The sequence below is a fragment of the Homalodisca vitripennis genome, chromosome 4 (genome assembly GCF_021130785.1).
Source record: "Homalodisca vitripennis isolate AUS2020 chromosome 4, UT_GWSS_2.1, whole genome shotgun sequence".
Taxonomy (NCBI): Eukaryota; Metazoa; Arthropoda; class Insecta; order Hemiptera; family Cicadellidae; genus Homalodisca; species Homalodisca vitripennis.
In genome coordinates, this window is record NC_060210.1 from 69,603,400 (window position 1) to 69,620,306 (window position 16,907).

The 16,907-nt window shown below is 35.7% G+C and overlaps 1 protein-coding gene across 1 annotated transcript; it reads right to left on the reverse strand.

Moving 5' to 3' along the window:
* Positions 1–13,360: 13,360 nt before the first annotated feature.
* LOC124361056 (protein FAM200B-like) lies at positions 13,361–14,425 on the reverse strand. Its single transcript, XM_046815092.1, has one exon. It carries the CDS (start codon positions 14,330–14,332, stop codon positions 13,361–13,363), a length of 972 nt encoding a protein of 323 aa, XP_046671048.1. The 5' UTR covers positions 14,333–14,425.
* Positions 14,426–16,907: the final 2,482 nt, after the last annotated feature.

A 16,907-nucleotide genomic window follows, 5' to 3' on the forward strand; every position in this document is an offset into this window, starting at 1 on the left:
AGACAGATAAGAATATGGGAGTTATTAAGCAAAAGACTAGAGTCGAGCTACCAAGCCAATGGGCAGATGTGTTCAGGCAAGCCAGGGTTAAGCCTCGACCCTTTGACATTGTAGAAGTAAAGCAATCAATGTTTCGGAACTGGTCTGGACTTCTCAATAGCATGTATGTTAACAAGTGCCCCTTCAAATCCAGGCCAATAAGAGAACTTAAGATAACTGGAACTCATCCTCGTTTCATCTTTCATCGAAGCTCCTACAGTGGGCATTTTGATTCTGCAGTGGTTTGTAACCGACAAGTGAAAAAACGAAGGAACTTGGCAGACAACGAATTCATTCTTCCAGATTATCTATATGAAGGTAGGTCTTATAACGTTATTAATTTAAGAAGCTTAGTATTAGAATAAGTGTTTGAGTGAAGGCTCTAATGTTATCGTGCTTTAATCAACAAAACGACAATAATATTCTATTTAACACAGTATTATTTTTATTTTTTTATGAACTGTATTTTTCTATGTTCTTGTAATAAGAAATTATAAAGAGTAGGATATGGAGAGGGAGGGATAATTTAGAAAACATTCTGAACCACTCATTTGATTTTTTCAATGTAAATGGTTAGTGTTAAATTAAAATTGTATAAAATAAAAATAATGTAATTAATTGTATTCATTTATATAAATTGAATTGTAATTAATTTACATCTCTACATTACAGTTTTTGTTACATTTATAGATTTGATACCGATACCCAAAGCAAAGTATGAAGATGTGAAGCACTTGTCCAGGTTCTGCGAAAGAGAAGCTAGAGAGTACTTAGAAAACTTGCCATACAAGTAGAGAAGCTGAGAAAGTTGCAGAATGTCATGAATATTTAGTTTGTAATAGTTTTTTAACAATTAAAACAGGTGTTAACAAAAAATCACTTTGTGTAGTAGATGACTTAACTCTTTTTTTCCCTGGACATCCATTTATTTTCTATGACTTACCCCCTTTATAACGTGTAAATATGGAGTTTATAAACAATTTATGTTATTTTTAAAAAAATCAAGGAAGGTAAGACAATCTAACCTATAAAATTTTGTAGATTTAAGATAAAACTGTATAAAGAATCTAAAAAAATTAAGAAAACTCAAATTTTATATAGAGATTTCGATCTTAAAACTTAAAAATCAGTTTCCTGTAAAATCTACAAAAACTGACTTGCCCCCTTCTTCCCCTGAGCCCTTCATATGGGAAAGCAGTGAAATATCGAATTCTGTGAATCATTACATGTGGCTCTGCTCTGCTTATACTGTTTGTGTAGCAGTTTTGTTGTTAACGAGCAAAACCAATTTAGTTTTTATTACATTACATGGAACATAAAAAGAAGAATTTAAGGGAGTAAAAATAGACTGGATACAGAATACATATGTATTTGATACATTTGAAAATACCCTACCCTCACATGAGGGAGAGTGACAAAATAATGGATACTGTGTATTACCTGTGCCTATATTAGCCATGTCGTTCAATTCTGTCGTTGATTGCTTATTCGAATTACGGTGACCGCAATTACGCAGGAAGATAAAACAAATATTTTATATGAATACATTAAATACTAGCGTACGAATATATAACACATATAAAACTGTCTGAGTAATACATTTTTACAGTTTAATAACACAACTGCATAGGTCAAGCATGTAGTAACCAAGGACATACATAATGGTAGGAGCATGAATAGATGTGACGAAACTGTAACTAGATTGTATATTGTTTTGAAATAATTTAACAGTCAAATTTAACTAGATTTGTCTAGCTTTGTTTTCGCGAAGGTAGTCTTACAGCATGACCGAACGAGTGATTTGCTATTTGTGTGTATGTAGTTTTTATTAGTGTATACAGTAGAACCCCTCATATCCGGCCTCGGTTTTACCGCACCTCGGTTTATCCGGCCACTTCCCGGAAGCCAATATCGAAATTTATTTACTACGGCTTGCGGAAGCGCAGTTGCACGCACTAGTCTCCCACGACTCGTGCGTTATTTTGGTGTATCTATTTGTTTACATTTTCCTGTGTTGTCCTCAGTTGAGCTAGTAGGTTTAACCTGTAAACAGTTCGTTGATTATTTCCAGTGCGGTTAGTACAGTACAGTACAATTGTTTTGTTTCGTCAAGTGTTGTGTACTGTAGGTTGGTTTATCCGGCCGAATCGTTATCCGGCCAGGGGCTCGGTCCCGTGGTGGCCGGATATGAGGGGTTCTTATATCTAAACGTTATCTTTCCGATATGTTCTTCTTGGTTTGATTTTATGGCTGTACAGTGCAATAATACATTCTCATGTAATTTCTTTTTATCGTATTTAGAAGTATGATTGTAAAACATATTTTATTCTTCATATAATTCATATTGAATGTGGATCAACATTTTATTTGCCTTTTGCAAATTTTTTCCAATAACGTCTGAGTGTAAACTCTTTGATCAATTAAACTTCATTAAACATTTCTTCACTGCATTGTAAAAGGATAAACATACATCAATTACTCTGAACAGATGTTTTCATAGTTGTTTCAGGATGAACATTATATGATTATCGCTTCCTGGGGGTTGTTGTGTTTCCACCATCAGTTGTCCGATAACTCACCTGACAATACAGAGGTTAGGGTTCTGGACTACCCACGGAATTACATGTCTTCTTTTAAATCAATGTTCAGTACCTTACGTCGCATAATACAACCACAACAGGCTATTGAGGTGATAATAATCAGATCAGCCCCTCGAAGTAGGAAGAGGAGGAGAAGGATTGGTCACCCAGCACATCTTCCTCAGCTTTTATTTTTCCACATCTTGTTCGTTTCTTTCAAGTCTTCCACGACCCACTGACCGAAGCTATCTTCTCCTACCAGGGAATAAAGTTCCCTAGTGACTGGGCAGTCATTGTGGTTTTCTTCACAAACCTTTCCCTAGAACTTCTGCAGCCATCCCTGTTAATTGTCTGGCAGGCTGGGACGCCATTCCAGAAAAGATAAGCTTAATACTAGGAATATGCAACAAATTAAATTTAATTCAAAATGAACCATGATGTTTTTTCATAATATGTTTAGACTTTCAAGGTTAGATTTTAAATCCGAGTCTTCATTCCGCAGAGAGCAAACTATCGCCGCAAGCCTGTTTTCCAACAAGAGAGTATTCACTTCTTATGTCTTAAACAGATATTAATTGTTTCGGGTTGTGTTTCATAACGGATGAATATAACCGCTTCATCGTACAATGTTTTTAAAATTGTGTTACTAGTTTTACAATAGTAAAACAACGTTTTACAGTATTACAACGTTTGTAATAACAAACTTTTATGTTTTTTAAGGTGCTTTTGCTTCAAAATTATTAAGTACTTAAATCAACAGGTAAATGTATCCCCTTTTTATTTTGAACTGTAAATGTTAACATAACAATCGCAATGATTTTTAAGTGGTTATCGGAGAATATTTTTGACGGGCCAGCAAAACGACCACAGGCGCGGACAAAAAAAGAATTTGCTGGTGACATCCGGCGCTACAACCCCTACTTGGTGGATTATTGGTGCTAAGGGGTAAAGGAGGGACAGGTTCGCCGGGAGTAGTCATTCTGATCCTGACCTTTACGCTGACTGGTAGGTAGAACTCGCTTGTATGGTAGACATAGGCTTGTTAAGCTGCACTCGCGAGGAGTATTACACCATTTAGAGAGTAGTAGAGATGTATCATAGGTAGAACAGTTATTTTATTTTTGGAGTAAATTCAATTATTATATAGCCGAATTCGCGAATTTATGCCACGAGGAGATCAATATATTATTCTTATGGACATGACCAGTTTCGAAAGGTTGTCGTGGGTTGGCAGGACCTTAGTTACTTGAAAAACGGTCCAATACCCGAGATTTATAAAACAGAGAAATACTTTGTTAACCATGTAAAAGATTTTAATTACACGTGATGTAAAAGTTTACTGTACACTTGTGGACATTCACATCGTTTTGAGAAAATGCTACTACTTCTAAGTATTTACTTCAAGTAAATACTACTTTTTATTCACTTCACCCATTGTGTCTATCTTAACTGTACCACTATTAGTAACTCAAAACGCCAGAATTACAGGAACGTTTAAACGGGGGAATTTTCCTATTTAGTAATATTCCAAAATTTTCACTTTAAGATTTAACATTTTCAAACATGACGGTAAACTTTAAAATGTCTTATTCATTTTATTGCTTGTATATAAATTATCTGTATAGACCATTTAATAGACGCAAATGCAAATAAGCCTAGACTGGGCGTAAATAAGCGTACTTTTTAATTTATATTAGTATAGAATCAGCAAAAATCCTATATATTGAAACCCACCCAAATCATTGTAAAAAAATTTTGTTTTTAGAATTTTCAGCGCAGGTAGAGGCTAATATGCAGTAGAATTATGTCCACAACTACCCGACTGCACCCGTCGTGAGTGGCTCATTTTCTGTACACTCCACTATACAGTGGATTTAACTCCACCTTAACTCGTATTATAACATCATTTTGACGTGGTGTGTTTTTCTAGGACTTTCTAAAGAACAAAATAGATATAATATTTGAATTGTTATAAAGACTTTAAAGTATGCATTCACATTGTTTTATTTACAGAGGTTTTTATTTACTCTTTTGCTGTACAAAACAGTATAAATATGTGTATATTATCCAATCTGTATTTTGTACTTTTTTAAGTTAAATCCAAAACAAATATCTAAAGGAAACCAAGAATAGTTTTAATAGTATTCGCGCACGTTTAGTTTAGAAACATGATCGAATATTATGTGGAAATGTTATGTATAGTGAATATAAGGATTGCACCACCAATAACCTTGTGCTTCGTGCTGCGTTGTGCTGCAAAGTAATATTGTTGTGAATCGCATCATTTACAGTTTTGTAAATTTTATACATTTATAAGTAATTGTATAACTGGTTAAAATTATACCACTTGATGCATTTATTCACTTCATGTACATGGCTGCAACAAACGAAATATATTATACAATTTAAAATATCCTAGCTTAGGTTTATATAGAAAATCATTGAGTTATCTTAGGAATATCTTCTATCAATAAATTCATGGTGATAGACGCACAAAAGAGCTATTCACATTAGTCTCACGTATTACACACATTCACCAAGATTTCACTATGACCTCATCCACAGCACATATGGTCCTTCACATATACTGTACACCAGTGCTTAATTTCTAAAATTTTAGGTGTGGGAACTCTTAAAAGCGGGAAGCTCAGACCGGTGGGTATGGAATACACCCCAGGAAGGAGGGGGGCCCTCACCCAGGAAAACTTTTGAAAATTATAACTGTAAACATTTGTTTTTAGGCCACCCAGACATAATAATACATTCATTTTTATAAAATATAAAGTGATATTTTAATGCTGTTTATTTTCTTTAAGGTGCTTGATTAGGATGTAAGAAAATAAAAACATGAATTTAAATTATTGAGTTTACTCTCTACTCTACTCTACTCCATTAACACCTTGTTGCCTACTTTAAATTTCCCAGAAATATTTGGTTTGATTTCATTGACCATTTTGTTTGAATCAATGAAGCTCGCCAATATTAATTTTTTAATGAATGGTAAAATAAAAACAAATTGAGCCTTATTCACAGTTTTATTTATACACATTACAGTAGTAATAATAATACATATTAATATGTAAATGGATGTTTGTTAATATAACAGCTTTTTTACAAGTTTGCATATTTTACAAAAAAATTGCATACCTTATGGGTACAAAACAATATTAATACATTCAAAATAAACCAACTTCTTGGAAAGGAAAAGGAAGCGTTTAATTACACACAAAATAAATGACACACAGAGTGGAGTAACACGGTTTCATTTTTTTAAATTTAGTGTAGTTTTAAAAAGTTAAGGTTGATTATTTTATTTGCTTATTAGTTATTATAACAAATATGTACGGATTTGTAGTATAATATTGTAAGGCAATGCCAAGACTGTTGGTAAACTTAGTTTTAGTTGTTTGTTAATATTTTAAAGTGAAAACTACAAAAGAAACAAAACAACAATACACAAAACTAACTGTAAGTACAAAAAAGAACTCAGAAACTTGAGTTCAGAACACAACTATAAGTTAGGCATAGGCTAGTTATTTTAATGAAAACTTAATGTTCTGAAATTCTAAAAGATATTTAAAAAACAGATTTAGGAAAAAAGTTCCCACAATGCAATGCTGTCTTCATGGTAAGTTTTCTGCCCTCGTTGTTTTGACTTGGTGTCAAGTGCAGAATGGTGTCCCTTCGCCAGCCAGGTTTTGACGTGTCGCTCGGGATTGTATCTAGCCACAGGAGGTCCTAGGAGCCTGATCCGCAATAAATCGCAAACAGTGCTAATGTAGAGTGAAGATCTAAGAGGATACATAATTAGATTCATTGCAGAAAACCCACGTTCACATTCAGCACTAGACACTGCAATACTATTTATGATGGAAATCAGTTTCTTAAACGACGGCGGTTGCTCTAGAATAGTAGGTTTCTCTCCACTTAACATAGGCTTCAGTCCCTGCTTGAAGTGTCTGAAGTCTCTAATTATATCCTGAGAGCTGCTAATCTTAAATCTACCACAGATTCGCTGGATCTCACATTCTCCGTAGGTGATGGATAAGTCTTTTGGCCAATACATGGGGTGGATCACTTTGATGTCATTCATGATTTTGGTGTAGTGTTCAGCCGCATTTGAAGATGATGATAGCAACCTTGAAGTCAAGTTGTTAGCGAGGCTCCGATAGAACTGTTTTTTTCTGGAATACTGGGTATCTTGGATCTTACACAAAAGTTTTAACATCTTGAAACATCAAATCGTCAATAGCAATTTTAGCTTCCACTGAACGTCTACCCATGTTTTCAACTCGGTTCTTCAAACACTTTGAATTAACAGTGTTACATCACTGTGGGCTTGGATAAGGTTGAGTGCTTTGATTTTTTGAAGCTGTAAAGGACAAAATCCGATAACTCTTCTAGAGCATCGAACATCAATGCCAGGTTGTGTAACAAAAGTTGTAGAAGATAATGTACTACAAAAAGCCCTTTGTAAGTTGAACGTTGCTTTCGAGTCCCTTTGTTTGTCTTCAGATTGCTTCAATGAAATGATTGTACAAAGCTTTAAAATCTGTCCAAACTGCTTTCACCGCCATTAAGCTGGAGGCTACCCAACGAGTATCTAAAAACACGGCCGATTTTCAACATTTGCTCCCTCTAGTCCTTTAGCAACTTCTGCCAACTCCCTGCTGTTTTTTTCGGTGAACAACTAAACATGTTTCTAATTTTATCCATGAATATCTTAAAATGATTGATTCCAGCTACTTCTTCTATGGAATCGTGCACGGCAAGCTCTAAACGATGGTTCAAACAATGCCAAATGAACAAGTTGGGGAACGTTTCAGTAAGCTGTATAGCAAGGCCAGAATTTCTTGCCTAGTAGCACTGAAGCACCATCACAAGTTAGGAGCAATCATATGGTCTTTCATGAATTCAAAGCTTAGACCTAATGCTTGTAACTGATTTAAAAGTTCTTGTAATATACCAGCTGATGTTGTGCTATTTTAGCTCAAAAAGTGTTAAGAACACTGTCATAGGGTTTTGCATTCCCTTTAGAACAGTTCTGATATAAACCACCAAAGCATTTTTGTTTGAAACTGAAGTGGCTTCATCCAAAAGCAGGAAAATTTAGAGTCTGACTTGATTAGGCCATTTATCAAGTCCTGATTTCATTTCATCAGAAATATGATGAATTATATTGGAGCAAGCAACATTTGAATGTAGGATTCCGCCCCATATCTAAGCCATTCATTATTTGAAGATCAATTTCAAGTTTCAAACTCAAAAAATGGCCTATTTAGTTTAGCTTGCTTATAAGCCGTGCGGAAAATGCGCTCAGTTACAATCTGCTGCTCTTTATGCATAGAAGCAACAGCTTTTTTCATTGTATCTTTCTTAGCTTCAATGAGTATTTTTTCAGCTAAAGAATGAGCTCGAGACCCACGGTGTAAAAATATCTTTTTCCTAAGAGAGGATTGCTGGTCTTTTTTATTGTTTCCATAAGCGGTAACAGTTCCTAAAACCCACTCTTCGCTAATCTTTAGGCCCTTCGTTTTCTCTGCACCTAGAGTACTCACACTACGGCAAACGTTGCAACCTAGTTCTCTGTTCACAATTAACCATGGAATTTTTAGCTTTAAAATTCAAACAATTTTGTTCTTCAGAGACCCCCCCCCACCCCCCCCCCCCCCCACCCCCCCCCCCCCCCACCCCCCCCCCCCCCCACCCCCCCCCCCCCCCACCCCCCCCCCCCCCCACCCCCCCCCCCCACCTCGTAATTATGGGAAAATATCTGGAGGACATCAAAAACCTATTCAAGGTGGTATTTGGTAAGTACGCCGTCTGGATGAATGAACAAGGACTCAAGATGGCCAAGCACAAGACAGAGATAGTGCTCATAACAAGCAGGAAAGAGCTCGAAACGATCACGCTGCAAGTTGCTGAGCACGAGATCGAGTCAAAACCATCCATCCGTTACCTCGGGGTGATGATCGATGCACGCCTCAACTTCAAATACCAAGTTGAGCATGCAAGCACTAAAGCAGCAGCTGTCGCAGGGGCATTATCCCGTCTCATGCCAAACGTAGGTGGGCCAAAACCGAGACGACGAGCCCTGCTAGCGTCAGTAGTTACATCAATACTGACCTATGGCATTGCCATCTGGGCAAGTGCACTAGAACTGCAGGAGTGCCAGAGGATGGTATATCCTGTAGGCCGACAAATGGCACTGAGAGTTACGAGTGCGTTCAGAACCGTCTCCAGGGATGCAGCACACGTAATCTCGGGAATACTGCCAATTGAGATTCTAGCAGAGGAATACAAGAGCTTATACCAGTGTAGAATCCATAAGCAAGAAAATGTAGATGACTGCAGAAAAAGAGAAAGACAGAAGAGTCTGGAGCACTGGCAAGCCCACTGGGACAACTCCGAAAAGGGTAGATGGACACATCAGCTCATACCGAGTCTAGCAGATTGGATAAATCACCAACATGGAGATCCCAGCTACTACCTGACGCAGGAACTCACGGGACACGGGTGCTTCCGTAAATACTTACACAAGTATAAACACGAGGACTCACCAGAGTGCCCAAAGTGTCGAGGGATAGAGGAGGACGCGAGGCATGTGTTTTTCACATGTCCGAGATTTGACTTGCAGCGACGAAAGCTTGAAAGATTAAGCGATGTGGTGATTACGCCAAAAAACTTAGTAAAAGAAATGCTCGCATCTGAAACCACATGGAAAGCAGCAAACGGACTTCTCCAGGGAAGTCATCGAAGAGCTAAGGAAGGAAGAAAAGAAAAGGAGGGAAGAGCGAGACAGAAGGGCGAGGCGCCAGGCTATGGAATAGTGAACTCTCCACACAAAAGTAGAGGAAGAGCGAAATCGCTTAAATGCCTTCCCCGCGAAGTAATACCTAGCGGCAGTCCCGCGGGGGGACAAAGGCTGGGTGAAGAGAGGTTTACGTTTTAGTCGGTATGGGTCTTGGTAACCACATGGACCAAAAATCCATAGGCCAAGATCGAGCCCGGTACTACGTGCGTAAAGAGCATTTTTTTCCTCTCTCTAAAAAAAAAAAAATAATAATACACGTGTGTGTGTGTGTGTGTGTGTGTGTGTGTGTGTGTGTGTGTGTGTGTGTGTGTGTGTGTGTGTGTTTAACGTACTTCTTCAGATGTAACAATAAATACTATATAAATATTTACAAAATTAAATTATAAAACTAACTAAATATAAACAAGAAAAAGAACTTAACTAGAATAATAAACAGTGGAAAACACCTCACAGCTGATGTTTTACCAGAAATACCAAACAATAAAAATACCTAATTTAAAAAATTTAGGAATGTTCAAACCTAAAAGAAATTTTGATTTTGAAACAAGTTGATAAGCAGTTTCGCTCCTTCTCAAATTAAACCTATTTATATTTTCGTTGGCACGTAATGGAACATTATTGATGCCTTTTAATGTAAAAACAATTTTCAATTTTGTCCTGATTATGTTCCCTGGAATGTACAGCGAGGGCCTTGTCATCTCCATGAACAATACTGTAACGGTGATCTGTCATTCTGATACGAAGAGGGTTAGATATATACTATATATACTCAAGCTACTATAAAAAGGTATTTTTGATTTTAACTTTTGTGAAGTGAACAAAATCGTTTTAATACTGTATCTTGGTTTTAGTATTTATTGGCGTTGAGTTAAACTGAACAGTTATAATTACTCAACGTGTAATCAAAGCGAAATGTGAATGACGTATAAGCTGTGAAGAGAGCATTAGATTTCTGATGGCGTTGGTAAGGCTCGTTTGTCTGGAAACGATGCCTCGTTAGTCGAAATATCACTGCACTACGGCTCGTTGAACATTTAAACAGACGAGTTGTCCTTACAATCACCTGAAATCCTCTCAGGCTTTCCTCATCTAAATATGCATCTGTGGATGTCAAATAATAACGTCGCCTTAGCATTGGTAGTGTTTGTCAACTAAATAATGTATAGATTATACCATCATGTATTGAATTAAATATTTAATTAAGTTCAGCAAATAATGTATTTCTTTATCACTGATAATTAGATTACACAAACTAAAGTACTATTGTGTTTGTAATTACATTTTGACCGGTCAAGCAGAGTGAAAATATATTGGATTTTAAATTTAGTTTGGAATATCACATCCATATTATTACCTAAACTATATTTTGGTATGTATATGTCAATTTCTTTCTCTTTGCTTTAAAATGCATGACTTAAATAAGAACAAACTTTAAATTTGTATATACATTTTTGACTTAATATCATTGGATTAGATTAAAAATAATAAACTTGAAATTAAGTTTATAATATTATAATTAGGTTCATAAACTTGAAATTAAAACTATCGATAGATTACAACCACATGTTCGTATATTTACGAATATAAAACGGACAAAAAGGTTGATCTTAATAGAAAACAGGTTCTTTACCTAACCTGGAGAGTAAGTTAAGGCTAACACTACGAGTATTTGTTAAAATTTAAAAACACATGTCAAGGAACTGTTTGTAATTAAGCCTACAATGCCATGTTTCCCACAGTTCTACACACCAGTTGTTTTCCACATGATAACTGCAATTATTAATGTGAGCTTGGACGTTTATATTAATACGATTTACAATGAAAACTAGCAGTTGCGCGGCTCCGCACGCAATTTCCTGTTGAAAACCAGTACACTATATTCACGTATTATTTTTCTATCATATTCTAAAAATTCCTGAGATAATTGATAGTCGTGAGCCTCTTCGGCGCATTATGAAGGTATTTACCATATTTCCTGCCACTATCTTTCGTGGCTTATGCTTTGATAAGTTATTCAGTACAATTAATCTATAGAGATGAACCTCGATAAACTAATTAGGTTATAAAGAATAAAATTCGGTATGTTAAAATATTAGTTTTCTGTCTAAGACATTTCTAGTATTATTGTGGAGTTCTAGTACCAATTTTGATCATAAAGCGTCTTCTCTCGGCTCTTTTCATTTACTTTCGATCTAACCAAATTCGATTACCTTATGTGCTAACACTAACGGCTTTGTGCAATGAGGTGTTTTATAACAGCGTTTAATAGTATTTTAATTGCATTATATAGTTTATTGACCATTGGTGCAATCTAAACTGAAAATTCTTCTTCTATGCAATCTGCATTACACTACTGATCAAGCACTTTACAATAATCAGTTCACTTTGTATTATGTGCCGTAGCGCAGTCTGCCGGATCCAATGTAAAACACTCCAAAATCAACAACTACTCACAAATGAAAAATTAATTAAAAACACATTTTCCAGTCGACCAAATTGTGAATCTTAACCATTCTCGAATTCCATTGAAAACACACACAAAATTGCATCAAAATCGGTCCAGTCGTTTAGGAGGAGTTCAGTCACATACACACGAACACAAGAAATGTATATATCGATTCCTTTTTCTGGGGGAATTCCCCTATCTAGTGGTATTTCAAGAATACTCAGGTGGTGTGCATATCGGCTTTCAGCCCTGAACTTTAGAGCATTGTCTCTGAGTAATTACATATTATATATCTTCTACAATTTTAAAGAAAAGAATATTATAAGTACCTAATATTGGATCTTAAACAATAATGCAGCTTGATACAATTTGATTCGAAATTCTAAAATCCGAAATAACATTTAACTAGTTATTTTTTGCTTGTGAAATAATTTTAACTTACAAAATAAATATGCACAATGAATTCTAATAAGATTTCTTACATGTAGGAAACATAAAAAATACATTTGGCACTTCACAAATTAGATATTCAAACACAAATCAACTGATTATGAAAATTTGAAGCCAATTCACACTCTCACTATTATTTATTAATTTCTAATTATAATCTATTTTTTAAATAATATTAATAAAATATAGACGGTAAAATTTCTATTAAAGAATTCCCATAATCTTAATCAAAACTTACTTTCTACAACCATAACATATTTCTCTGAAGAATAATCTCTTATATTTATAACATATCCCCTGTATTTTCAAGTCCAAATAAACAAATAAACGTCTGTGACAATGAAACAGATGATTAAAATTAAACTATTTTTCTATTACCATTACACACTTTGGCCTAGGTTTATAACCATCAAATCGAAAATTCAGTTATGAAAAACAATAAATTAAAAATGCTATACTCATCATTTCACGTGGTTTGTGAAATGAGACGGTGGGAGGAAAGTTAATTACGCAAATGAAATGTAATATCTATCTTAATTTTATACAAGAGTGGGAACGCAAACCATTTAGAACAGGGGTTCCCAAACTTTTTTGTACCACGCCCCCTCTGGTTATTTGGAGACCCCCCACGCCCCCCTACACATATCAATAATTGTACGTATGGTGAAAATTTAAACAAGTATTACATGAAAAACGAATATAATAACTGATACAAAATTTAACATTGTAACACAGATACATTTTCAATTTAAGGAAGGTGAAAACAATAGGCCTACCTACTTACAAAAACAAAACATAAAATGTAATTTAGTGAGATGGGTGCGCTTGCATGTTCTGGATAAGCTGACAGATCCTGGGTTGAGTTTCAGACAAAGCACAGCGTAGGTCACTTTCGACATCAAGTTTGTTGCGGTACTTGGTTTTGATCGCCACAAGAGTTGAAAACGCTTTTTCGCACATGTATGTTGTTGAAAAAGGCAAGTACATCCGAACAGCTTTCCCTGAAACACTGGGGTAAACTTTTAAGTACTTTCACCAAAATGAGGGCTTGTCCATTTTGTCAAAATCGTATCTTGCAGCAGAGTCATTTTTTATTTCTATTCCCTCCTCTTGCAACTCTTCTGGCAGCAACTGTATGTCCATGTTGAACGGGTCAGTTGATAGTTTGTACAACTCCTCTGACAAGTTAGGAAAGTACCTGCTGAACTCATCCTTGAGGTTCTTCAAATGGTCAATTATCAAGTTTTTCAAAAGCGGTCCTTCAAAAACGTCCTCAAAACATACTTCTTCTGAGACTGACACTACTTTGCTGAAACTTGAATAGTTGCTGGGGTTCATTGACACTTTACGTATCCAAAGTTGTAGTTTCTCAACGTACATCTTGATGGCATCCCGATGTGTTACTATTTTTGAGTCTGCACCTTGCAGTCTCAAGTTTAGGTTATTTAACGTGTCAAAAAAGTCTGATAAATAGGCCAAAATCACTTGGTTCCAGGGTTTTTTGAACTCTGCACTAAGCTCGTTTTGTTTCTGCTGTGCCAAAAACGTTATCACTTCATCACGGAGTTCAAATAGTCTTCCCAACAAATTGCCTTTTGATAGCCATCGTACTTCTGTATGAAATAGCAGCGTTTTGTGATCACTTCCTAAATCTTCACACAGAATTTTAAACAGTCGAGTATTTAATGCACTGTTCTTAACGTAGTTGACTACTTTAATACAAAGCTTTAAAACAGCATTGAGTTCGTTAGGAAGAGTTTTTGCTGCCAAGGCTTGGCGGTGAATAAAACAATGAATCCCAACCACATCAGCATTCTTCTCTTTGACCAACTGCACAAAGCCTGAACGAGAACCCAGCATTGAAGGAGCACCATCTGTGCATACACCAATAAGTTTTTGCCAAGAAAGTTCGTGTTTCTTAAAAAAGTCTGATACTGCTTCCATCACATCTACAGCTTTAGTAGTGGTCAACAGCTCAGTAGAAAACATCAGTTCATCCTTCATTTTTTCATTTTCAATGTAACGAACATATACAAGCAAATGAGAGCATTGTGCTATGTCTGTACTCTCGTCAAGCTAGATAGCAAAAAACGGTGATTTTTTTATTGCATCAACCACCTGGTTTTTAATGTCCTTGGCCATATCATCAATGCGGCGTTTTACGGTGTTGTCTGAAAGTGGTATTTGTGATAGCTTTTGCCTACTATCAGTTCCAAGGACAACATCGGCTGCTTTTAAAATGCACGGTTTAACAAGCGTTTCACCAATAGTGTGACTTTTCTTTTCCTTAGCAATAATAAGAGATAATTCATATGAAGCTTCAAGCACTTTTAGAGATGACTGAGCAGCAGATCCAGTGCTATCTAACTTCATGTGCTTTAAATTCTTAGATTTTGCAGCGAAAAACTCTTTAGGTTTGTCCTTTAAAGAGGCATGTTTGGTTGACAAATGTCTCAGAAGACGATTAGGCCTCATCGCGTCATTGCTTAATACCTCATAGCAAATAACGCACTGAGGGTGATCAACATTATCTTTAAGCAAGGAAACAAACCCATATTGAATATAATCGTCAATATACTTGCGTTTCTTTGCCGTGTTCATCTTCTCTGATTCAGCTTCACACAGAACTCACACAACACAAAAACAATTACTCCAATTCAAACGTCGCAGCAATTACAGAACACCCACAATACAGCAAACACGCTGACGATAATTCACGGAAAACACTGTTGGCACAACGGACTGGCGAACGGACTAGTTACAACGCAAGCACTGAACAAAGTGCAAAGTTATTGACATTGGATTGAAGATGCGGTGGGGGTAGTGGTAGGCGGGCGTGGTAGGGGTGGAGGGACACTCGCACTCACGCCAAGGCCAAATGGAGGTAACGGGTGGTGGGGGTCATGGATGGCGGGAGGGGAGTATTATTATGAGGAAATTATTTTTGTAATTTTTTTTATTTATTTCATTTGGGTGTCACGCCCCCCTGGACTTTCTCCACGCCCCCCCAGGGGGGCGCGCCCCCCAGTTTGGGAACCGCTGATTTAGAGACTGACATCGCAAAAGCCCTGACTAAATTTGGAGGATACAGACGCGAAAATAACTTTTAATCCTACAAAAGAATGGATACGTATACCATCTAGAAATAGACATTGCAGAAGCTTCAAATTGAAAGTAAAAAGCCCAAAATATGTTCCTTCAATCAAATTAAAAGAAAACTAAACCATATTTTAGTGACTATCACCTAACTCAAAAGTGTTCAGAATATCATTTAAAAGTAATATCCCAACAATGCGTTTGTTTCAGTATACAATTACGTGTAAAATCAGCACTAACTGCTAGTATGAATACATTAATCCCTCATAATATTTTTATTTTAATGCCGTTTTTATTTTCTGAAATGTAATTAAAAAAGACAATAAATTGATAGATGAAATTGAAAATTGTGATCAATTATGATTTATGCTCAAACAATTGTCATTTCATATAACTTATTGTCATTGAGATACTAAAAAGTATAAGTATAATTGAAAACAAGTCTAAGGAAGATCCCGTGGTGTGAAGTATCAAACTGCGTTGTCATCTAACTTTCTCTCTCAAGAGGTATCTCTTGTCAAATCAACTACTTACAGCAAACACTAGCTAACCATGTTTTATGTTTTTTACAATAAGATTATGATGTTCACTGCGAAATCTACATATCACTTTGTAAATGACATGGGAAGCACTCAACCCTGCTGTGACCTAGTTCCTGACAACTGGTTGTTGTTTAAGAACATTTCTATAAACAAGGAACTTCTATTGGCACTTCACTATATATAATGGCAATAGAGTATATCAGAAAGGGATTGAGCTCAATACTTGTTTCCCCAGAGATAACCACTATTTAGAACAATCTATATTGTTTACCAAGCCACGGGTACTTCATTATTGCCCTAGCTGCATCGTGATGTACGAGTTTTGGTGAAGTTTTTACTAACCTACAAAAATGACATCATGATCTTTTTTGTTAAAGTTTTACGTTGTATCAAACTTTTTTAGTTAGGAAATTAAGCTCTTTCACTGATAAAATCCATTTTTCTAGTCATTTTAATGATGATATTAGATAAATTGAGAACTCCGCGTAACTTGGTAAAAACCCTGACTAAAAATCTGCAACATGTAATATTATAATTCAAGCAATCAACTTTATGTTCTAATAATAATAATAAATCTTTATTGTGGCAACAAAAGACAATCGCATAAAATTGTTACAATAACTGCCAGTCACTCACTCAGCAGACACACTAGACTTTCCTTAATTTAATATTTTCAGCTCGTTTAATAATTAACCACCGATATTTTGTGGACTTGCCTAATGATGAAACCTTAAAGGCCTCGTCCAAAAAATAAATAATTTGGAAAAGTATTGTATTATTTACATTTAGTAGTATCAATAAGTTTTTTTTTTTCAATCACTCCAAGAGTCTTCATTGATTAATACTGATAAAAGTTGCCATTATTGTATTTTAAAACCATCATAATTAGCTATTCTAAATGTCGTATCAACTATAACGTGCCTATTAATCGATACTGTGAC